Here is a 19,712-nt window from a genome sequence, read left to right on the forward strand (position 1 = left end):
TTTAGTAATCCTAGGTATTACTTATAACTATAATAGAAACAAAATATTCAGTCAAAAAATGTGATTTTTCAAGTTGGATGTCCATTTAAATATAATGACCATACCAAGCTCTGAAAGAATTTTATCATTAAATGGCATTTATTACCAAAGGATCCGAGGCACAGAAGGGAAAACTGTTTTGTCCATGGTCACAAAAAAAGGGCATCAGGAGTAATGGGAATAGAACTCAGGTCTCTAGGACTAGGATCCTATCTACTGGACCACACAATCACATTCTTCCTAATTTACTACATTTGATAATTTGTAAAGTGAATGGAACAGATCAAGTTAATAGTTATTTTGAATTTCCAGGGCTGAGAATTCAGCTTTATGATCTAAAAAGCACCCAACGGCTTTCTTTACATACCTTTTTCCTTTCTTGAAGTGGCAACTGTACTTGGGATAGTCATAGAGCTCAGTCATTCGTTCTTTGAATAACCCTCTGACAGGACACTGCTCAAGAAAGGGCACTGTAATCTTATTCTGGGCCTCCACAAAAGCCTGAAGGTAAAAAAAAAAATGCACATGCTGAGTCAAACATACCTATATGTCCTACAAGAAATACTATCTATCTGACACAAGTAGCACAGAAAGAATTGTTCTATGTATATGATGTGTAGAGTCACCCATGAAGAGTCTCAATGCCAACCTCCAAAATATCAGGATAAAGTGATAGAAAATAAAGTATTCAAGATAAAATAGTAGATCTCAATTTTGACTCTCAGATGCTCACTTGTGTAATTAAAATTACAGCCACCAAAAACTAGATTTCCTCCCATCCCCCAAAAAGAAGCATTTAAGAAATCTTCTCATATTTGTCCAAGAGGCTTGGGTAAAAATCAGATTATAATGTGTATATAAATAGTGTTAGCTTCACTTGCATCACAAGAAGTATATAGAGCTGCAGTACAGTGTGCCTCCGGTACTCTACAACGACTAAAACTGGAAAATTCATAAGGAAAAATAAAAAGAGTATTTCACCCCAATAAGAATAGTATTTATATGGCAGCGTGTGACTGGCAGACATACGTAACACTTTGAGCTGTGTGAATCCATCACATCTCACAAGCTATATAGAACTGGTCTGGACAGTAAACCCAGGAAGTCCAAGGTACAAACAGGAATTGGCTTTGTTAGTTCTGAAGACAGCACTTCTTCCCTTCTCAGAATGCACTGAGCCAAATCCTCATGACAGCAGGTGAGATTCACATATGTGAAGAAGACTCGAATGATGCATAAAGGTACGTTCTGAGCTGGGTCTCTGTTCTTGAGAGATACATGATCAAGTCCCTGATCACTTGTGGACGTTCAAATTTCAGTGTCACAAAAGAGTAGTAATGTCAACCACATCTCAAGGCCAAATTCCAACTCAATTATCTTTTGCCTATTTAAATTCCTTCTGCAGTTTCAATTAGAAATGATATTCTTCCATTTCACATCCTAAAACTGTTATGTAGGGTGTCTGGGAGCTGTTAAGTAGGTGCTGTATTTTATTCCAAAGTTGATTTCTTTTCAGCAGCAGATGAAACGAGCCCTTTATAGCTTACATAGTCTAAAATACCTTACAATTCTTCAGAAAGCAAGGTGCTATACAAACATAATGGATCCTAGCTGTCCATTGCCTTGTACCTTGAGTACTCATTTACCTCTTGTGCAATGGAGTAAAAAGTACCATTCTAACCTTGCATATGGCTAAGGAACTCACATAAGCCCCTGGTCTGCTAGTACAGGCACTAACCAAATCTAGCCAAGAGTATTAACTTAGGAGCTATAAATGCCCAACAAAAAAATTAATTCAGGGAAAACAAACTGATTATTTCAATTACCCAATCATGAGACTGTAGATAGCAAACACGCTGACTACTCATTTAATTAATGTTTGCAAAACGCTTAAGATTCTCAGATCAAAGGGACAACATAAATGTGCAAATTATTATAAATAGCCACACACTTAGTCCACTTGCTATCCTGAATTGTACTGCTATATCAGAAACAGGGTAAACACTTTAGGACCCTTCTTATGTTCTATAGGGTGTGTTGAAGAGAGTAATACTTATACATTACCTGTTCTGCTCACTGTCAGATTAGACCAGTGGTTCTCAAATTTATTTGATCGCGCCCCCCTCCTTTGTGTCTGTAGTAGTTCACGCCCCCCGCATCCCTCCCGCAACACAAGTACATATACTGATAAAAGCGGCAGAGGCACTTCACTTGAATCCGTTTCGGCTTCTGGGTTTTTTACTTGAGTTGAGTTTTTTTCTGTTGCACGAATGAGCCAATGAGCCATTCTAATAAGAGCAAAACTGTGATTGTGATGCATGCTTACAATTAATTGTGCACGTTGTGTTGTAGAAAACGGACTAAGGTACAGATGGCAAAGACTCTGTATAATGCTATGCAAGCTTAACAGAAATCCATCAAAACACACAGCGCCATCTAAGGACCTGACATATCTGGAGGAATCAGCTCTGCTAATTATTTGTTGTTGTGGGGTAAAATGTGTGCAGTGAGGTTTTTTCCTCCCTAAAGTTTCTCATGCCCCACAGAATACATTCCACAACCCCCTCCCACACAAGAGGACCCACCCACCCCCAGTTTGAGAACCTCTGGATTAGACCAACTTTACCATTATGGAATACTTTACTATATTTCCCCCTGCCTCTGCTCAATCACCAAGTATGTCGCAGAAGTTACAAAAATATTTATAAATGGGATATTATCAGAGTTTAAAGAATGAATAAGTTCTGCAAGAGTTTTGTTGAGAACATCCAGACAATTACCCTCAAGAATTAAAAAAAACCCTGACTTTCCAAAAGACTGCACGCAAATGAGGCACTGCTCTACAAAACATACACTGAACACGTTAAATTTGCCAACAGAAACATTAATACTAAATAGCCACATCCAAACGAAAGGAACTAAATAGAATGCTTACTTTCCTTCCAACCCAGAGTCCATTCAGGACAGATATATAAAAGACCAGCAACATTATTCTATACCCTCCCCCTCCTTTCATGAGCCTACAGAGAAGGATCCTGTATTTTTTGTTGAAATTCACAACCGACAAATGTCACATCATTAGATTTGGAGAAGTACAGAATTGAGTGATAGCAGAGAAGGAGACAATAAAAAGGTTAAGAGGAGACAAAATATTTGTGTCTTTCATACAAACAACCTGGCTTTTTTTCAAGTTAGCGCTTAAGGGAAAAAAAGAAAGCCAGTTTCTTATGAAGATGTCACCATAGAGTGCACTACTTTAGTCAAGCGCAAAGCCCTGAATAAAAGTGAAATGACAAAGCCATTTTAAGTTATTGATTTGTACAGTAGAAGGACTCAAAGTGAAGCTTCACAGTTAGTGAGGAGAAAATGGGAAACAGCCATATGTTTAAAGACTGTAGCAAATGCATTCATAATAGCAAGCTTCATTCTCTGCTGATCACATCGTAGGACTACAGAATTCATACTAAATTTGTCTGAATTTTCTCTTTCAGAACATTAGTTTGAACAGATCCTCTAACTTATATTCCACTTGCCATCCCTCTCTTTCTTTAGCTAGAACCTCAAGTCAAACTCACATTGTACTTAAGAAATATTCAGTCCCGGCCTCTGGTTTCTGATCAGAGGAATCCCAATGCTTATGAAGGAAAGGGCAGAGCAGAGTCTTCCAGGTCTGGGACCCTGAGGGTATGTCTTCACTACCCGCTGGATTGGCGGGCAGTGATCAATCCAGCGGGGATGGATTTATCACATCTAGTCTTGACACAATAAATCGACCCCCAAGCACTCTCCCGTTGACTCCTGTACCCCAGCACCACGAGAGGCGCAGGCAGAGTCGACGAGGGAGCGGCAGCAGTCGACTCACCGCAGTGAAGACACCACAGTAAGTCGATCTAAGTACGTCAATTTCAGCTACGTTATTCATGTAGCTGAAGTTGCGTAACTTAGATCAAAACACCCTCCCCCCCCTCCAGTGTAGGTCAGGGCTGAGTAGGTAGAGACCTGTGCTAGCATATCCCCATATAGCACTGAGGTCTTATAAATAATATTGTACCACCCCATCATGTGTCTTCTACATATGTACACAAAAATGGAAGGTGTGGTTAAATATTTGACAATCTTTTTCTAACATACTAGATTGCCTTTTGATATAGAAAAAGAGACACTATACAGAAAGCTATTACAGTTATCTTCTTCACTAATCCAGTAGTGGAATATGTAGGTAGGTAGGTAGATAAGTAGATATAAAAAAGTATCTGTGTTCAACCTCAAAATAGTATAACTCGTTTGCTAGCACTTCTGCTACTTACCACAGTGCCCACCAAAAAAACATAATTTTTCCTTATTTGTTTAATCTTAAATCCAGTTAGATTACAGCAATAGCCACATTTCTTTATGTGTCAGAGCACAAAAAGTCCAAATGTATTTATGTATTTTTCCACAGTTTCATATCAGCAACTTAAATGAAGGATATACTGTTTTTATAATTAATTATATTGTGTTAATGCCCAAAGCACGTTAGGCACTTTCCAAACACCGAAGAAGGCATAGTCCTTGCCCAAAAAGCACACATTCTATTAAGACAAAAATCAGATGAAGGCTGGGGATATGACATATAAGCAAACACAATATGGTGGCAGGTGTCTTGTTAAAAATTACATATCAGTTAAATACACTAGACTACCCTCCCAGCAACCTTCCTCCTTATTCAGCCCCCTCCTTCTGTCCCCCTACCAACATCAACTCTCAACTTCCACCCGAGTATCCTGGCGCCCTGCTCTACCAAATGTTCAATATCTCACTTCTGTAGAGGTGAGCTGTTCACTAAAAACAGTTATAGGATGGCGGACAGCAAAGAAAGGGCTCAGCAATAGGGTGTTTACAGTACTGCAGCAAGAGAAAAGGAAGCCACACCAGTATACTCTTCTACCACGGATCTACTCAGAAGTATGACTGGAGGAAACAATTTTTCTGTGCAAGACACAGAAGGGACATCTAAGGGGGGGGGGGGAAGAAGTTATTAAAAATAAAAACAACCATCGCCACCCAAAAAACCCCCAAGAAGCTCCAATTTCAAGGAAAGTCAAGAGGAAAAAAGAATAAAGCAATCTGTGCTAGCTGCATTAAAAAAGTTACCCAGAGAAAAATAAAATTTATTGCTCTCTGCTGGCTTTGCCATCTCTTGTTTGTTACATAAATCTAAAGGGAGTTGAAGTGCCTTCATTCTATTTGCATGTCAGCGCTCAACTGACCTGATGCAGGGCAAACATGAATGCAATAAATGCACAGTGAGAGGAAAACAACGCTCCTCTGCACTCTACCAATTGCCCTGAAAAAGGTGGGCGTAACAGCAGCCATTCTGCAGGGGGACAGTCCCCTCAGATCTGAGTGAATTTACAATTCCTTACAGAGCTACGGAACATCCCCAAGTGTCTGCAAACCACCACAAGAGGATACAAGGGGCAGTTCTAGATCATCTGCTGGCAGGAATTGAACAGTAGTTAAGAGAACTGCTAAATCTGGTTAAAAAAGAAGCAAAATCCCCCCCACCCCAAAAAAATAATAAAAAGCTTTCATCTCACAGGGATTGGGAATTATTTCCCGATTCCTTCCCCTTTCCCTCCCTCTCTCAGTTCTTTATACATTTCTCAAAACTTCTCCAATGACGAGTTACAGAGTAACAGTTAAAGAGTTTCATTTCTCCTTTTGCAACTATCATTTCCAAATTTGAGGAAGCTTTGAGAAATTACAGAGCAATTAAAGAAAAGGTGAAAAAAATCTAGACAATTTATCCTACTGCATTGAGTGGCAAAAAATAATTAAGGAAAACAGGGAAAAAAGGGGAGGGGAGGGAGGAATGGGGAAAAAAATTTAAAATGAAGATTTCAGAATTTCTGGGTTTGATGAAAACCAGCATAAAAAATTGTATTTATTTATATTTTTATATACACACACACATATACATATACACACATTCAACAGTTGTGTTTTAAAATATTCATTCAACATACTGAATGTATATATATATTTATTTTACTATGGCTGTCTATCACAGCTAACTCAAGCAATTAACTCAACTTAAATTTTATTTTGATTAACTCAATTAATTGATTAACTTAATTAATTTAAGTTGAGTTAATTAAATTTTATTTTAATTAACTCAACTTAAATTTTATTTTGTCATGGGCTTTATGCTGAAGTTTTTGCTGAATGGCTAAATGCGAAATATATCAGAAACAATGTGTGTAGCGGTTTGAATATTCAACTGGTAAAAATATTCAGCAATTCTGGATGTATTTTTGATAGTTTATTAATAAAATATTTGACTCACTCCAGAGCAGGTTGAACAGTATTCAAATAATTATGCAGCAAAGTTTGTTAAGTTATTTACCAATCCTTTGTCAGACCCACCAGTTCTCTGGGTAGAGGTATGCTATTCTCTCAACAGGATAATAATTTCCCCATACACAGGATGGGGTTTTCAGAAGTGTGCAGCACTGGCCTAATTCTGTTCCCACTGAAGTCAGAGAGGGATTTATCTTTGGCTTCTGTGAGAGCAGAGTTGGGGTGGAATTTTTGAAAGTGTTCAGCAGCGGTCTGAGAGTTTCTGTAAGTGAACTATACCGAGTTCTATTTGTTCAGCAGTAAAACAGAAACATATATCCTACCATTAAAAGGGCGATCAATCTAACAAAACCCATCCCCCAGAACAGAGCTGGTATCACTGATGGAGTTAAATATTATAGTGTAAAACTAAACAGAGTTCTAAGGGGAAAGAGACAAGTCAAAGTGCAACTGGAGAAGGATCAATCAGATATTACTACAAACCTATTTGAATGCGTCCTTTTATAATAGGTTTCAGAGTAGCAGCCGTGTTAGTCTGTATTCGCAAAAAGAAAAGGAGTACTTGTGGCACCTTAGAGACTAACCACTCTCAGAGAAACTGCTGAATTGGAATTAATTTGCAAATTGGATACAATTAACTTAGACTTGAATAGAAACTGGGAGTGGTTGAGTCATCACACGAAGTAAATGTATTTCCCCTTGTTTATTCCCCCCCACTGTTCCTCAGACCTTCTTGTTAACTACTGGTAATGGCCCACCTTAATTCACTACAAAAGGTCCCCCCCTCCCCCCCCACAATAGCTCATCTTAAGTGATCACTCTCCTTACAGTGTGCATGATAAAGACTCATTTTTTTTTATGTTCTGTGTGTATATAAAACTCCTCACTGTATTTTCCACTGAATGCATCCGATGAAGTGAGCTGTAGCTCACAAAAGCTTATGCTCAAATAAATTGGTTAGTCTCTAAGGTGCCACAAGTACTCCTTTTCTTTTAAAATAGTTTCACTTCTAGTTTATTATTCCAAGCATACCTTCTGCTTATAACTAAATTATATTTCCATCGCCCCAAGTTAACTGCTCTTGCTGCTTGATCTCTGTCCTTTTTATTCCCAGTCTGCTCTCAGCCCCGATCAACAATACAAACTTTTGCCAACATAGCTACATTAGTTAAGGGTGTGATGACAATGCTGTCCTGGCAAAAGCCCCTAGTGGAGTTACACTGGCAAAACTGGACTTCTGCCAGCATGGCTTAGGCCTGGCCCACACTTAAAAATAAATAAAAAATTAGAGACAAATCCAGCCTAACCGACTTAGGTGGGCAAAAACCTTCTTATCGCAGGGATATGCAGACTGAGGCTCGGGAGCCTCACTTTAAATTTCACCTTCAATCCTCTTTTTCTCTTTAGTTTATGACAGACAGACATTCTTGGTGACACATTTTGCAATACTGGGTATCAAAGCCACTACATAAAAATAAGATGTATAGTATTTCTTCTGTTGTCCTTCAAAAGATAATGAGCAAACCTCATGTGTACATAGACTATAATTCATACAGTAGAAACAGAGGGATAAATAAGAAAAGGAGCCATAAAGTTGAGAAGCGCTCTTCCTGCCTTTTTTTATGCCGGATTATAAAGATGTTCTAGCCCTGTGATGAAGTGACAAATTTTAGCTCAATGCCACCCAGTACATTATTAGTCACCGACCATATATTATGCCGTAACATAAATCAGATTTTTTTTTTGAACTCTAAAACATACTACAATGTCATAAATGAAGGTATCATACTATAAAATAGGATATGGTGTGATCAAAAAAGCTTCAGGAGAAAAAAGGCATATTGAAGGTTAGGATTTAAGCTTGTGGGCATATGATTGCACAGAAGTGGATACAGTACACAGCAACTAGCCCATTATTTTCATGAGTACATAGCTTATCCATAAATAAAAAAGAGGAAAAAACCCACAAGCAATAAACAACAGACATTTGGAAGATCACCAGGATTAGTAAGAATTAACTGTAATTGTTCTTCAAATTCTGAAGGCTGATGAAGTGATTTTAATTTGTTTATCAACAGTGCAAAATGTCCCTAAAATGTACACTTGAAAGGATTATCGGAAGTGTGTAAATTAATTTGTTTTTCCTAAGCTGCAAAGTCTGATCACAAATCTCAATCCAATTACTTGTTCCAGCACATGCTCTATTGCTGTTGTCAAAGCTGCTGTATAAACAGACTGGAAAGTGGAGTACAACAAAGGAGTAAGTATCATTTCTCCCTGGCTCCACTATTCAGCAATTCTATATGGTTTCCTTTATTACTGTTATTTCATGTCCTGCATGCACTATCTAAATATTGGAGCTGGAAAGGGAAGGACCTTCCTTCCTTGGGTAGGGTATTCTTCTGTCCTGTTTTGTGGTGGTTATATTACTAGCAGACTACATATTGAGGCATTCCACAGCAAGAAGCGATCGATAAGGCTTCAGTTTGCAACAACATAGGTAGAAAATAAATTAAAGTTACATGTCTGCTCATACACCAACTATTCCTGGGGCACTCAGCATCTAATGCTGAAGCTAGGTCTTTAAAGCCAGCCAACCAACAGGAGAAACCACTTGCAATTCACCTTCAAAGACAACACCCACTAGGTTAAGCTTAGTATTCAGCTATTTCCTAAGGGTATTGGTCTAAAAATCACAGTATTGCTATACCAGATGCACGATTACTTTTGCCCCTTTGCCAAGCAGTAGCAGATTTCAGACCTTGCTGATCAGTTTCGTGTCAGAGGTGAAATCAGTGACATGGAGTTAATGTATTACTACTATATTTACTTAAGAAGTGTACATGAGTCCTGGTTTCTTGAACAGAGATGGTCTCAAATTGCTCACAGGCAAGTCCCTCCTGCAAACCTCAGGTACGGCACCATTGCCTCATCACCAAGCAGCAGCAGCCTCAGAACTGTCTCTCAATGCACAGAGGATAACTGTTCCTTCCATCAACAGCCCATCTCTACCCCCTGTTCAGAGTTCCTTCTCTGGGATGAAATGGCCACAACAAGACAACCTGGGCATCAACCCTCGTTGTGCAGCTGTTTTACAAAGGAAGCTCAGAAAAGGTGCAACTGCCCACATAAAGGGTGAGTCATTTAGTATAATCTCCCTGACCCAGTCACTGGGTAAGAGTTTCATGCATGTTATGAATTGATGTATAAGCACTCAGGATCACCTTAGCACATCATTACGCTTTTGCTAAATTCAACCACAGTAATGTCTGTGTTCACAAGAACATAATTCAATATCTGATGTAGATATCAATATTTTAATCATGACCTCATTTTAATGGTGACTGCTTTGGTCGCACTAGTAGGAGAGAAGGTCAGAGTTTTCAGTTTTACCTTGGAATTTCTTTACTCTTGTGAATTTAAAGTAGGCTCTTCACATAATTTGACCTCAGTATTTTCAGCCAATCCGCATTAGCAATAATAGCCTGGTAGCACCAAGGTGGAGAGTTCAAAGCAATATCTCTTAAATGGGTACAAAGTGTAAAAAGAAGACAGCGAAGATTATCTACGGAGTTGGTTGGATGAAATGTTAGGTTCCCCACCCTCAATAAGGATAAGCATGCCTGACCCAAGTAGAATTTGAAAATCATATAGAAAAAAAGAGAAGATATTCTAGGATTCAGATATGTCTAGATACACGTTGCAGCATTTCTAAACAACATACAAAGGCACAACAGGATTGGAGAATGAGGTATGGAAGGGGTAAGTACCACTGTTAAAAAAAAAAACAATTTTTAGAGGTCACCTATATATACACATTAGCACCCACTTAAATAACAGAAGGTCTATTTGGATAAGAGACTAATTTTGATCTTGTTTGTTTAAAGTTAACATTAGGTTCTTGCCCCACCTTACCCTCAACTCAAGAGTCCCTCTTTCCTTCCTGTTTCTAGGAAGGACACTAAGCCTCCCTGCCGGGGTTGCTCACTCCATCAAAAGGAGGGGTGGCAGCATCAGCAGCAGGCAACACTGACTCTATGGAGACAAATGACACAGGATGCTCCTTCAAAGCAAAGCAGAAGACATAAAAGTGATCTATGGAGCCAGCTGAATGAGATTTTATACCATTTCCCCCCAAGATACCTGGGGGCCTGGGAGTGTTGAGAAATGGAAAGCTTTTGGGAGAAGGGGAGGGATGGGCACAGGTCTCAATGCTGAAAACCTTAGGGCTGCACTGAAACCAGCCCTGGTACTTCCTGAAGCACCCTGGGTAGTCCAAACTTCTTACAATCTCAGTCCCTGCTTATTTGTTCTGCTACTGGAAGTGTGGCTGTCCCTCCTCTTCCGCCCTACCCCTTTTGATGAGGAGGAAGACAGGAGTATCAAATTCGCTGCTCCCCATAGGAGAGAGAAAGCAGACCCATGCCTTCTTCCCTCTGCTGCAGAGCAAAAAGCCAGTGAGGAATGTAGGTAGACAACTACAGGAACTCCTCACTTAAAGTCGTCCCAGTTAACATTGTTTTGTTGTTAGGTTGCTGATCAATTACGGAACATGTTCGTTTAAAGTTGTGCAATGCTCCCTTACAACATCTGGCAGCTGCCTGCTTTGTCCATGGTTTGCAGGAAGAGCAGCCCATTGGAGCTAGCTGGTGGGGGCTTGGAACCAGGGTGGACCGGCAGCCCGCCCCCCCATTGCCCTAAGTTCCCTGTGCAGCAGCCGCCCAGCAGGCTATCAATTGCCAGCAGTTCAGCTGTTCCTCCCCCCACTGCCATGTGCTGCTCCTGCCCTCTGCCTTGGAGCTGCTCCCCAGAGCCTCCTGCTTGCTTATTTATCTAATTTCTTTTTGAACCCAGTTATACTTTTGGCTTTCACAACATACTCTGCCAACACTTCCAAATTGAGTGAAGAAGTGTTTATACCTGCTACCGACTAATTTCATCGTATGACCACTAGATATTGTGTTATGTGAAGAGGTAAACAACACTTCCCTCACTTCCTCCACACCATTCATGATTTTATAGACTTCTATCTTAACTCCCCGCACCCATCTCTTTTCTAAGATGAACAGTAACAGTCTTTTTTAATCTCTCCTTGTATGGAAGCTCCTCCATACCCCAATCATTTCTGTTGTCCTTTACTGTAGCTTTTCCAATTCTAATATGTCCTTTTTGAGATGAGGTGACCAGAACTCCATGCAGTATTCAAGGTGTTGGCATACAATGGATTTATGTAGTGACAATTTGATGTTTTGTGTCCCTATTTCCTATCCCTTTCTTAATGGTTCCTAACATTGTTAGCTTTTTTGACTGCGGCTGCACATTGAGCGGGTGTATTCAGAGAACTATCTCCAATGACCCCAGATATTTTTCATGGTAACAGCTAATTTAGACCCCATCATTTTGTATGTATAGTTGGGATTATTTTTTCCAACACGCATTACAGTGCACTTAACACTGAATTTACCTGCCTTTTTATTGACCAGTCACCCAGTTATGAGATCCCTTTGTAATTCTTCAGTCAGCTTTGGCCTTAACTATATTAAATAATTTAATATCTGCAAATTTTGCCACCATGCTGCTTACCCCCTTTTCCAGATCATTATGAATATACTGAACATCACAGGTCTCAATACAGATCGCTGGGGGAAACACCCTATTTACCCTTCTCAATTGTGAAAAACAACATTTATTCCTACCTTTTAAGCACTTACTGACCCATGAGAGGACTTTCCCTCTTATCCCATGACAGCTTACTTTGCTTAAGAGCCTTTGGTGAGGGACCTTGTCAAAGTTTTTTGAAAGTCTAAGTACCCTATATCCACTGGATCACCCTGGTACACATTTTTGTTGACTCCCTTAAAGAATTCTAAAATATTGATGATACCTTTACAAAAGCAGTGTTGACTCTTTCCCAGTATATCATTTTCATCTATGTCTGATAATTATGTTCTTTAATATAGTTTCAAACAATTTGCTTGGTACTGAAGTTAGGCTTACTGGCCTGTAATTGCCAGGATTGCCTCCAGACCCTTAATTAAAAATAGGTGTTATATTAGCTACCATCCAGTCATCTGGTACAGAGGCTGATTTAAGCAATAGGTTATATACCACAATTAATAGTTCTGCAATTTTATGTTAGAGTTCCTTCAGAACTCTTTGGTGAATACCATCTGGTGATTTATTACTGTTTAATTTATCAATTTGTTCCAAATCTTCCTCTCGACACCTCAATCTGGGACAGTTCCTCAGATCTACCACCTAAAAAGAATGTCTTGGGTGTGCAGATCTCCCCCATATCCTCTGCAGTGAAGACAGAGGCAAAGAATTCATTTAGCTTCTCCACAATGGCCTTTCTTCCTTGAGTACTCCTTTAGCACCTCTATCAGCCTGTGGCCCCACAGACTATTTGGCAGGCTTTCTGCTTCTGATGTACTTTAAAAAAATTTTGCTGTTAGGTTTTGTCTCTTTAACTAGTTGCTTTTTATACTTTTACTTGAATTAAGTTAAGCCTTACTGAATTAAATTAAACCTTATTGAATTAAGCATTTTAGGAGTTCATTATATTAAAAATGCAAATATTTACGTATTACTGGGGGACTGAATGTAACATCTCTAGGAGGGAGACATGACTAATGTAAAAGCTGGGAAGCATTATGAGCTTCAAAGCTCTATTTTAAAATAACGGGCCACAAAGAAGGAACTTTTGGGATAATCAAATTTTAGTGGGATACCTAGAGAAATACCTGGGGGGAGGGAATGCAAATTCCCCACTTCTGGGCCCAACCTATTAAAGCTACATCTTGAGGAAAACGCATTGTCTGATGGATTACTTATTCATTGTTTCTAAGGGTCAAAGACCCAACCTTTTAAAAAATAATAATAAAATAAAATAATAATAATCACAGATTCATGGGCCTACTTGTTCTGAGTTAACAGCTGTTGTGAATTTGTGACCGCACAAAAAAATCCTTGGTGCTGTTTAAAGGACGGTACATCTGTCAAAGCCCTTATACAGAATTTGGGTGATCTGGTAAGATTATTAGCATGCGTGTGGATTTTTTTTATTATTTTAAAATATTCTCTCTAATGCTTTTATCTTAAGCATAAGTGTGCTTGCTTAGGAAAAGCTGTGCTGTAACTTAAATCTATGGTCAATTACGCTGTTTACAGCCTCTGAGAAGAAAAGCAAAGCAGGCCTGCTGAGGCAGTCTGACTTGCTGGGGAATTCAGTGTAGGCAGGGAATTGAGCAATCTGCAAAAATCCTGGTCTTGGATGAAGATGTGTCTCTTTCCCTCAAGACAGGTGACAGCTGGGAAGCCGCAAGCCTGAGAGCATGTGCCCTTGTTGGACCACAGAGGTGTGAATACCAGTGCAGTTGCCCTGAACTGTGACAACAGTCACCTTAAAGGAAAAAAGTTAAGAGCCATTTCAGACACTACTTCTGTCCCATCCTCCCCGAGTTCCTATGACAATTTCTTATTTTTAATCAAATAGTTTTCTCCCTCCTGGTGCTACATGAAAAACCCACTCTAACATGATAGACTAACTACTTTTGGATCAACCCTGCAAACACTTATACACGTGTGTAACCTTATTCACAAGGGTAATCCCAAAATCAACGGCTATCTTGGTGACACAGGGGAGGAAAAATGAAACTTTACACAAAGTGCTGTCAAATACACAAAGTAAAACCAAAGAAAAGAGAATCTCCTTCTACTATTTTGGCTACAGTAATTTTAGGTGTTAGAATATTTTGAAACAGAAACTTGAGTTCGGTGACCCTTGATATTCAGGAATCATCTGTCGATATGGGGCAAGAGTGCTGGAACAAGTTTTATAGTGGGGGTGCTGAAAGCAAAAGCCATTATTTTGTTGTTGTTACTACTGCCACACCCTCAACACCCATATGTGGGCTGCACTATAAATAAGATGTGAACTATCTAAATTGTTTAATATCTTTATCTCTACATTAACAAAGTCACAAGATGTGGTGTCTTAATACCATTGTTTCATTGATATCAAAGAGTACTGTTACCTTGGACATAATATGCTAGTTTTACAAAGTTACCAATATTTTGCAGACGGGGAAGCATGTCTCAGGCCTACAAAGAGATGAATGTCAAAACTTCCAATTTTATAGATAAAAAGTTACCTTTGTTTGTTCACTATCAGGGTCTTCCAGCCAGCTATACGGGTCACATATTTTACACCCATGGTAATCATGTACCTGAATTTAAGAGAGAGACATTGCTTTAACAAACACAAAAGCAAACTTTGTTTTGTTTTGAAATTAGCAAATGATCCACATCAAGATGAAGGCTCTATGGAACAACAGAGCTGGGAAGAAAAAAGCACAATGTGAATAACATAAAAAAAAAAACAAACCAAACACTCTCCACTTGTCTACATGACAAGTTACTGCATGGCAAGCCAGGGTGTGAATTTAGTTCAGACATTTCAAGTTTTATAGTTCACTCAGCTTTAAAAGTAGAAAATCAAGCTGATCTTTTTGGCAGTGTCAGCTAAGACTCCAATTCTGCAAATACTTCTCATGAGTGACATTAAACACATACCTAGTATTACAGGATTAGGGCCTAAATCACTGCCTTTGTGGGGCAGGAAGTGGGGGGGTGGGGGGGGGGAAACTACCAACCAGTTTTAATAGAACCTACATGGTTATTTTTAATGGACATCAGTTTCTCCATTTGAACACAGAGATGTTTAGTTTTCAAAATATATATTCTGAATGTTGATGTACAGAAAGCGAAGTGAGAGTCTTAGAAATACATCATCATATAAGATAAACTTTCTAATTTTCTGCATCTTTCATCATTTAGATTAAGGCCTTAATTTTCCAAGAGAGACTGGAGATTTTGGAGACCTCCATTTTTGGATGCTAAGCTTGAGATCCCTCAAAAGGGTCTGATATTTGGACACACTGAGCACCTGCACTATGGGAGTCAGGCTATTTTAAGAAGTCTCAAGTTGGTGATCCAAAAACACGCAATACACTAGTCACTTTCGGAAAATTTAAATCTATGTTTTTTCTACAGATGTTATATATGTAAACTTCAAAAAAGTTGACATAAATTTAAGATTTAGTTTAGCTTTTATTTCTTGTACCCAAACAGTGACATTACCATTTGGGGAAAATGCCAAAAGTGATTCCTTTCTTTATGTGTCCTATGATTATATTAACACAACACTGTTACCCTCTATACCCCTGGGAGAATTCTGCACAAAAAAAAAAAAAATTAAAAGTTCTGTGCACAATATTTTAAAATTCTGCAAAATTCTAAATATTTTATTTATCAAAATAACTAGGTCTGTTGATTAATAGCACTTAACTCACGTGATTAACTCAAAAAAACCCAACAGTGATTAATCACACTATTAAACAATAAAATACCAATTGAAATTTATTAAATATTTTGGATGTTTTTCTACATTTTCAAATATATTGATTTCTATTACAACACAATATACAAAGTGTACAGTGCTCACTTTATATTATTTTTATTACAAATATTTGCACTGTAAAAATGATAAAAAAATAGTATTTTTCAGTTCACCTCATACAAGTACTGTAGTACAATCTCTTTATCCTGAAAGTGTAATTTATAAATGCAGATTTTTTTTTGGTTACATAACTGCACTAAACAACAAAACAGAGTAAAATTTTAGAGCCTACAAGTCCACTCAGTCATACTTCTTATTCTGTCAATCGCTAAGACAAACAAGTTTGTTTACACTGATGGGAGATTCAGGTGACGTAAATAAGAAGCAGGCACCAGTAAGTGAGAACAGTCATTCGCGTGGTACTTTTGAAGCCAGCGTTGCAAGGTATTTACATGCCAGATATGCTAAAAAATCGTACGCCTCTTCATGCTTCGGCCACCATTCCAGACATGCTTCTATGCTAATAATGATCATTAAAAAAATAATCTGTTAATTAGATTTATGACTGAACTCCTTGGGGGAGAATTGTATGTCTCCTGTTCTGTTTTACCCGCATTCTGCCATATATTTCATGTTGTAGTAGTCTCGAATGATGACCCAGCACATGTTTGTTTTAAGAACACTTTCACTGCAGATTTGACAAAATGCAAAGAAGGTACCAATGTGAGATTTCTAAAAATAGCTACAGCACTCGACCCAAAGTTTAAGAATATGAAGTGCTGTCCACAAAGGGACAAGCTGTGGAGCATTCTTTCAGAAGTCTTAAAAGGGCAACACTCAGATGCAGAACTACAGGACCCGAACCACCAAAAAAGAAAATCAACCTTCTGCTGGTGGCATCTGACTCAGGCTGTGCCTACACTACCGCAGTGAGTTGACCTACGCTACGCAACTCCAGCTACATGAATAACTGGAGTCTACATACCTTAGGTCGAGTTACTGCAGGGTCTACATTGCAGGGGGTGGTCGACGGGAGAAACTCTCCCGTTGACTTACCTTACTCTTCCCGTTGGGGGTAGAGTATAGGGGTCAACTGGAGAGTGATCTGCTGTCGATTTGGCAGGTCTTCTCTAGACCAGCTAAATCGACCACCAGTGGATCAATCTCAGAGCGTTGATCCCAGCTGTAGTGCAGACAGCCTCTGATGATGAAAATGAATGTGTCGGTCTGCATTGCTTTGGATTGTTATCAAGCAGAAACTGTCATCATCATGGACACATGTCCTCTGGAATGGTGGTTGAAGCATGAAGGGACATATGAATCATTAGCACATCTGGCACGTAAATATCTTGTGACACACGTTACAACAATGTCATGTGAACGCCTGTTCTCACTTTTAGGTGACATTGTAAACAAGAAGCAGGTAGCATTATCTCCTGCAAATTGTAACCAAACCTGTTTATCTGAGCGACTGGGCGAGTGGACTTACAGGTTCTAAAGTTTTACATGGTTTTAATTTTGAATGCAGTTACTTTTTGTACATAATTCTACATTTGTAAGTTCAACTTTCATGATAAAAAGATTGCACTACAGCACTTGTATGAGGTGAACTGAAAAATACTATTTGTTTTTTACAGTATAAATATTTGTAATAAAAAATAAACAAAGTGAGCACTGTACACTTCGTGTTCTGTGTTGTAACTGAAATCAATATATTTGAAAATGTAGAAAACATCCAAAAATATTTAAATAAATGGTATTCTCTTATTGTTTAATTACACAATTAATGATTTTTTAGTCACTTGACAACCCTAGAAATAATACAATATAATCTCACTCCTGCTAGTCAGCCGCAGCAGCACAGGGGAACACTAATCTTCACAATTCTGCATTGCGCAGTGGTGCAGAATTCCAGCACGAGTACCTCTTGAGTTCTATAAAACTAAAACAAAATGTAAGTGCCATTTACTGGACAAAGATTATGCTTTTATTTATCAAGGGTGTGAAACCCAAAGCATTACTACCTGCTTAGCTGAAAAATATGGTGTGGGTTGTGAGAAAACATTTTCAAGTTTGGGATGAAGCTCACAGTTCAGAACTGTGAAGTACACCCCTTACTGACAGGGTTTGCCTTTCACGGACACCTGTGCTACAAATTGCACCACAACACACAATACAGACTGTGATTACCAACCAAAGTAATCAGCACAGTTCTATAACATCATGCTAACAAAGTTTCCTGAAAGAAAACAAAAACGAAGGAGAGACCCTTGTCCAGCTAGCTCAGAGCAAGCACTGCTAACCAGCATGCCAGGCAGGTCACTTAGCCTCCCGCTGAAGGGAGAGCCTCAATGTCTACAGCTGTCAAATGGGGTTGCTAATACTCTCCTAACTGACAGCGTGGGGAGGGGACATTCCGGATTACAAGCCCTTTGGGGCTCCCCAGCTGGAAGGCCCTACCGGAGTGGCCGAAAACACAGGGCACTGCCCCGCCACCTCACCCCAAGGGAACGACGGCTCCGGCCTGTGCCCCGCTCCCCTCCGTGGGCACCAGCAGCAGAGACCGCCGCTGCCCCACCGGGTCAGGCGCAGAGCCCGGGGCCGGCCGGGAGACGCGCCCCACGTGCCGGCCAGGGGCTGGGCCGCTGCTCGGGGGGGGGGGGCACCCGCCCACGGCAGACAAAGGCGGAGAGAGCGGGGTCAGGGCTGAACTCACCGCAGCCTCGTCGCGATAGGCCTCCGGGTACTGGAAGCTCCGCATGGTGCGTGGCGCGCAAGAGGGAGGCAGGCGGGCGGGCGGGCGCGCGGCCGGCGAGAGGGGTAGCTCGGGGCTGGCTCTGTAGCCGTAAGCAGAGGGGGGAGAGGGGAGAGCCAAGGCCCGCCCAGGTGACAAGAAGCGGCTGCGCTGGCAGCGCCGCCCGCAGCCAAGAGGGCTGCGCGTGCCGGGGAGCCGGCAGCGCAGCGAGCACAGCGCCCTCTGCAGGCAAGGGGCGGCACGGTCCCTGGCCGCCGCGGCTCGCCTGGGGGCTGCGGGGATACTGCCCGCGTGGTGGCGCTGTAGCATCCTTGCGCAGGGCGCCGCCCGCGGCTACCGGGCAGGGGGCAGTGCACGGAGTGCACACAGCAGAAGCGGCTGGGAGGGGAGGAAGAAAACACTGACGACCTCTTTCCCTTCCAGCATGGGAGGTGGAGCTGCACATGCACTAAGCCCCTGAGCTCCACGGTGAGCTGCTCTGGAACAGCTCCTAAGTGTGGGCACCAAACCCGGAATAACCCTGTCTTTTTTTCCAAATTAGTTTGAGCTATTTGGAAGGGGATAGAACTCAACCAGACCAAGGCACTGAGGAGTGTCCACATATGGAGTTCTGAAAGCTGGCCCCCCTTTAAATTCACACCCTACCTTATTCAGGAATAACTTCTGTGTGTAGACAAGCCCTCCATCTGATGCACAAGGTGGAGAAATCTGGTAGAAAACCCAGTACTGTGACTCTTCCCATTCCCAGTTGCTGGGCATGGCAGGAGTGCTGGACTTCTCATCAGGCTATTATCTTTGAACCTTGTGTATGTGTCTCCCAACACCCAATTTTCTTAAGTAGTAGCTAGTTTGTTTAATTAGTTAGTGGGCATCTGGTAACATTATTCAGCCCTGAACTATTAGGATAGTGGGCCCAGTTCCCTTCTCAGCCACCTGAGTCTTACCTTCAATTGTCCCAGCCATTTAACCAGAGTGACTTGTGATTTGAATCAGTATAAGTGGGAGGAGGAGCAGCTCCAAAGTGGAAAGAGATGCCTTACAAATCACCATTAGCTGGATTCTCACACCATGGGAGGCAGGACCACACACAAAGGGTGCTTTGATTTCTGGCCATGGTATCGCTATTGGTTGAGGATTACCAGTGTTAGCCCCACACACAACCAAGGTTCTGTTGAG

At 40.5% G+C, this 19,712-nt stretch overlaps 1 protein-coding gene across 4 annotated transcripts in view; it reads right to left on the reverse strand.

The window, feature by feature from the left end:
* The window catches only part of PREP (prolyl endopeptidase), a 177,242-nt gene extending 158,581 nt beyond the window's left edge, over positions 1-18,661 (reverse strand). For 2 of the 4 annotated variants that reach the window (XM_073336890.1, XM_073336889.1), the window contains exons 1-3: positions 18,498-18,661; positions 14,535-14,609; positions 407-540 (exon numbers count right to left, since the gene is read on the reverse strand). In XM_073336890.1, the coding sequence (XP_073192991.1) occupies positions 407-540; positions 14,535-14,609; positions 18,498-18,542 (254 nt within the window). In that variant the 5' untranslated portion in view covers positions 18,543-18,661. The remainder of the gene's footprint in view (positions 1-406; positions 541-14,534; positions 14,610-18,497) is intronic. The other 2 variants (XM_073336887.1, XM_073336888.1) reach the window with 2 other exon arrangements.
* Positions 18,662-19,712: the final 1,051 nt, after the last annotated feature.

This window comes from Lepidochelys kempii, chromosome 3 (assembly GCF_965140265.1).
Source record: "Lepidochelys kempii isolate rLepKem1 chromosome 3, rLepKem1.hap2, whole genome shotgun sequence".
Classification (NCBI taxonomy): Eukaryota; Metazoa; Chordata; order Testudines; family Cheloniidae; genus Lepidochelys; species Lepidochelys kempii.